Here is a 4,217-nt window from a genome sequence, read left to right as displayed (position 1 = left end):
CCATCAAACTGGTCAACACAGCCTTCATGTCATTTTCTCAGTTATTGTTTTAAAACGTTCACATTCTACTCTTAGAAAGATTCACTTGTACCCCTATAAGATAAACCTCAGAAGTGATCCCTCCAAACCCCCTCCCTCCACCCATTCCCCCAATGCTTAGTTTCAAAGGATAGGCTGACTCTCTTATTAGGCACTAAAGCAGCTGGTGACTTTAAGTTGAAGCCAATGCTCATTTACCATTTTGAAAGTCCTTGGGCCCTTAGTAATTATGCTAAATCCACTCTGTGTTCTATAAATGGAACAACAAAGCCCAGATAATAGTACATCTGTTTTTAGCCTAGTTTACTGAATATTTTAAGCTGACTGTTGAGACCTTCTGCTCAGAGAAAAAGATTTCTTTCACAATATTCTGCTTGTTGACAGTGCACCTGGTCACCCGGAGGTATACAAAGGAGGTAAATGTTTTTTTAATGACTACCAACAGACAACTTCTGGCCTGCAGCCCATGGACCAAAGAATCATTTTGACATTCAAGTCTTATTATTTAAGAAATACATTTCTGAAGGCTGTAATTCTTCTGAATCACTGGGCAAAGTAGATTGAAAACCTTCTGGAAGGGAATTACTATTCTAGATGCCATTAAGAACATTCACGGTTCATGGAAGGAGGTGAAAATGCCAACATTAACAAGGATTTGGAAGAAGTTGATTCCAACCCTCATGGATGACTTTGAGAGGGTCAGGACTTAGGTAGAGGAAGTAACTGCAGTTATAGTGGAAATAGACAAAGCAAGAGAACTAGAAGTGTAATTTGAAGATGTGAGTCACTTGCTACGATTTAATGATCAACCCTGAGTGGATGAGAAGTTGCTTCTTACTGATGAACAAAGAAAATGATTTCTTGAGGTGGACTCTACTGAGGAAAGGGCTGTGAATACTATTGAAATGACAACAGGATGTTGAATACTACATAAACTTAGTTGATAAAGCAATGACAGGATTTGAGAGGATCGACTCCAATTTTGAAAGGTCTGCTATCAGTAAAATGCTATCAAACAGCGTTGCTTACTACAGAGAAATCTTTTGTGAAAGGAGGAATCAATTGACGCGGCAAACTTCCTTGTCTTGTTTTTAAAAATTGCCACAGCCACCCCAACCTTCAGCAACCATGAAGTACCCTCAGCAGCCATCAACATCAAGGCAAGACCCTCCACCAGCAAAAAGATAATCACTCACAGAAGGCTCAGGTGACTGTTAGCATTTTTTTAGCAGTTAGTATTTTTAAGTTAAGATGTGTACATTTTCCAGACGTAGTGCTATTGCACACTTAATGGACTACAGTTTAGTGTAAACATAACTTTTCCTGTAGCTTGTACTGGAAAACCAGAAAATTTGTGTGACTTGCTTAATAGTGGTCTGGAACCAAACCTGTATTATCTCCAAGGTATGCTGGTGTTGATTTTACTAGGTTTAATTAACTCAAAAGAAGTAGGAAACATGCCTTCAGTTGAGAAATAAACCTCCTCTTCAGGATTTTCAGAAGCAAATTTTGAAGTTTTGGCTTAATACGTTATTTTTTTTTTTAAGAGACGGGGGTCTTTCTATGTTTCCCAGACTGGCTTTGAACTCTTGGTCTCAAGTGATCTTCTGGTCTGTAGGTTCACATCACCGTGCCTGGTTGGTAAACTATTTTTATTAACTTCCTTTTTTTTTTCTTTTTTATTAAATCATAGCTGTGTATATTAATGCAATCATGGGGTACAATATGCTAGTTTTACACACAATCTGAAATGCTTTCATCAAACTGGTCAACATAGCCTTCACAGCATTTTCTTATTGTGTTAAGACATTTATATTCTATACCTAGTAAATTTCACATGTACCCTTGTAAGATGCTCCGTAGGTGTGGTCCCACCAACTAATTTCCCTCCACCCATTCTCCCCCTGCTCCTCCCCTTCCTCTCCCCTGTTCCCTTCTTGGGCTATAATTGGGTTATAGCTTTCATAAGAAAGCTATAAATTGGTTTCATAGTAAGACTGAGTACATTGGATACTTTTTCTTCCATTCTTGAGATACTTTGCTAAGAAGAATGTGTTCCAACTCCATCCAGTAAACATGTAAGAGGTAAAGTCTCCATCTTTCTTTAAGGCTGCATAATGTTCCATGGTATACATATACCACAATTAATTGATCCATTAATGGGTCAGTGGGCACCTGGGCTTCTTCCATAACTTAGCAATTATGAATTGTGCTGCAATAAACATTCTGGTACATATATCTTTGTTATAATGTTATTTTTGATCTTCTGGGTATATACCTAGTAGAGGAATTGTAGGATCGAATGGCAGATCTGTTTTTAGATCTTTGAGTGTTCGCCAAACATCTTTCAAAAAGGAACATAATAGTTTGCATTCCCACCAGCAGTGTAGAAGTGTTCCCTTTTCTCCACATCCACACCAGCATCTCTGGTTTTGGGATTTTGTGATGTGGGCTACTCTTACTGGAGTTAGATGATATCTCAAAGTAGTTTTGATTTACATTTCTCTGATGATTAAGGATGATGAGCATTTTGTCATGTATCTGTAGGCCGTGCGCCTTTTTCAGAGAAGTTTCTTTTCAAGTCCCTTGCCCACCCTGAGATGGGATCACTTGTTCTTTTCGTGCTAGTACGTTAGAGTTCTCTGTGGATTCTGGTTATTAAACCTTTGTCAGAGACATACCCTGCAAATATCTTCTCCTATTCTGAGGGCTGTCTGCTTGCTTTTCTTACTGTGTTCTTGGCTGTGCAGAAGCTCTTTAGTTTGATCAGGTCCCAATAGTGTATTTTTGATGTTGCTTCAATTGCCCAGGTTGTCCTCCTCATAAAATATTCACCCAGGCCAATTTCTTCAAGAGTTTTCCCTGCATTTTCTTCTAGTATTTTTATAGTTTCACTTTCTTCTAGTATTTTTATAGTTTAAATCTTTAATCCAGTGAGAGTCTATCTTAGTTAAGGGTGAGAGGTGTGGGTCCAGTTTCAGTCTTTTACAGGTCGCCAGCCAGTTCACCTAGCACCATTTATTAAATAAGGAATCTTTTCCCCATTGAATGTTTTTAATTGGCTTGTCAAAGATCAAATAACTATTTTTATTAACTTCCTTTATTTGAATTTTTGTAATTGCAGATTTGCTGTTGCAGAGTCTGATTGTAATTTAGCAATCGCCTTGAATAGAAGTTATACAAAGGCTTATGCCAGACGAGGTGCTGCTCGATTTGCTTTGCAAAAGTTAGAGGATGCCAAGAAAGGTATTTTCTAATCATGGTTATCTAAAAAATTTTTTTTGCAGCTTAAGCTAACAAATGGTATACAAGGAATAGTAAATAATAACAATTTTTACTTTAGAGACCTTTCTATATTCTACAAACCTGATTTCTGCAATTTAAAAGATACATTGATGTTTTGGAAAGAATGCCTTATTTATCTCCAACCAGACTTTAGCTCAGATTCTTATTCTGCTATGTACTAGCTGTGTGGCCAGTATCTCCTCTGATTTTTAGTTTCTCATATGTAAAATAGAGATTAAAACCTCTTGTTGGCATTTATGAGGGAGGAGGTTAAGCCTTTAGCTTGTTTTTATGTATTTTATGTAACTGAGCCTTCTGTTATTTCTTAATACAAGTTGGTGTACTTTAAGCCATGAAATCTGAATGGAGCTGATATTTAATTGGAATTTGTTGCTGTTTTGTTTTATGATACATAACTTGTGATGACAAGTATCATTCCTGGGGCTTGTGAAGGAAAGTTGTTTGTCACAAGATTTTTTCAGCCCTTTATTTTGCCATAGACAGTTGCCTGTTTGTTACATGAAGGGGACAGTTACTGTTTTGTACACGTTTTGTAATAGCTATCTTTCAAAAATTGTTTATATTCTATTTTACTTAGATTATGAAAAGGTATTAGAACTGGAACCAAATAACTTTGAAGCAACAAATGAACTCAGGAAAATTAATCAGGTAAACTATAGTTATTTAAATTAAATGTGTTACTACCTTAATTTGATGAGCTAAAGCTTTTTGCATAGATTTTATAGATAGATTTCATAATATGGAGATTTTCTAATTTTAATTCTTTGTACTATAGAGCTTTGCTAAATGAATTTGTAAGTTAGAGGTAGTGTAATGGTATTTAAAGATCCATTTTTTTTTTTTTTTTTTTGAGACAGAGCCTCAAGCTGTCC

At 36.4% G+C, this 4,217-nt stretch overlaps 1 protein-coding gene across 1 annotated transcript in view; it reads left to right on the top strand.

Annotated features, from left to right (window-relative positions):
- The window catches only part of RPAP3 (RNA polymerase II associated protein 3), a 40,147-nt gene that overhangs the window by 15,102 nt on the left and 20,828 nt on the right, over positions 1-4,217 (top strand). The window contains exons 6-7 of the mRNA XM_012807478.2: positions 3,164-3,285; positions 3,923-3,993. Of these exons, the coding sequence (XP_012662932.1) occupies positions 3,164-3,285; positions 3,923-3,993 (193 nt within the window). The remainder of the gene's footprint in view (positions 1-3,163; positions 3,286-3,922; positions 3,994-4,217) is intronic.

The sequence above is a fragment of the Otolemur garnettii genome, unplaced genomic scaffold (assembly GCF_000181295.1).
Source record: "Otolemur garnettii isolate 467f Iridium unplaced genomic scaffold, OtoGar3 scaffold00070, whole genome shotgun sequence".
NCBI lineage: Eukaryota > Metazoa > Chordata > Mammalia > Primates > Galagidae > Otolemur > Otolemur garnettii.
This window is presented reverse-complemented; position numbering and strand designations above follow the sequence as displayed.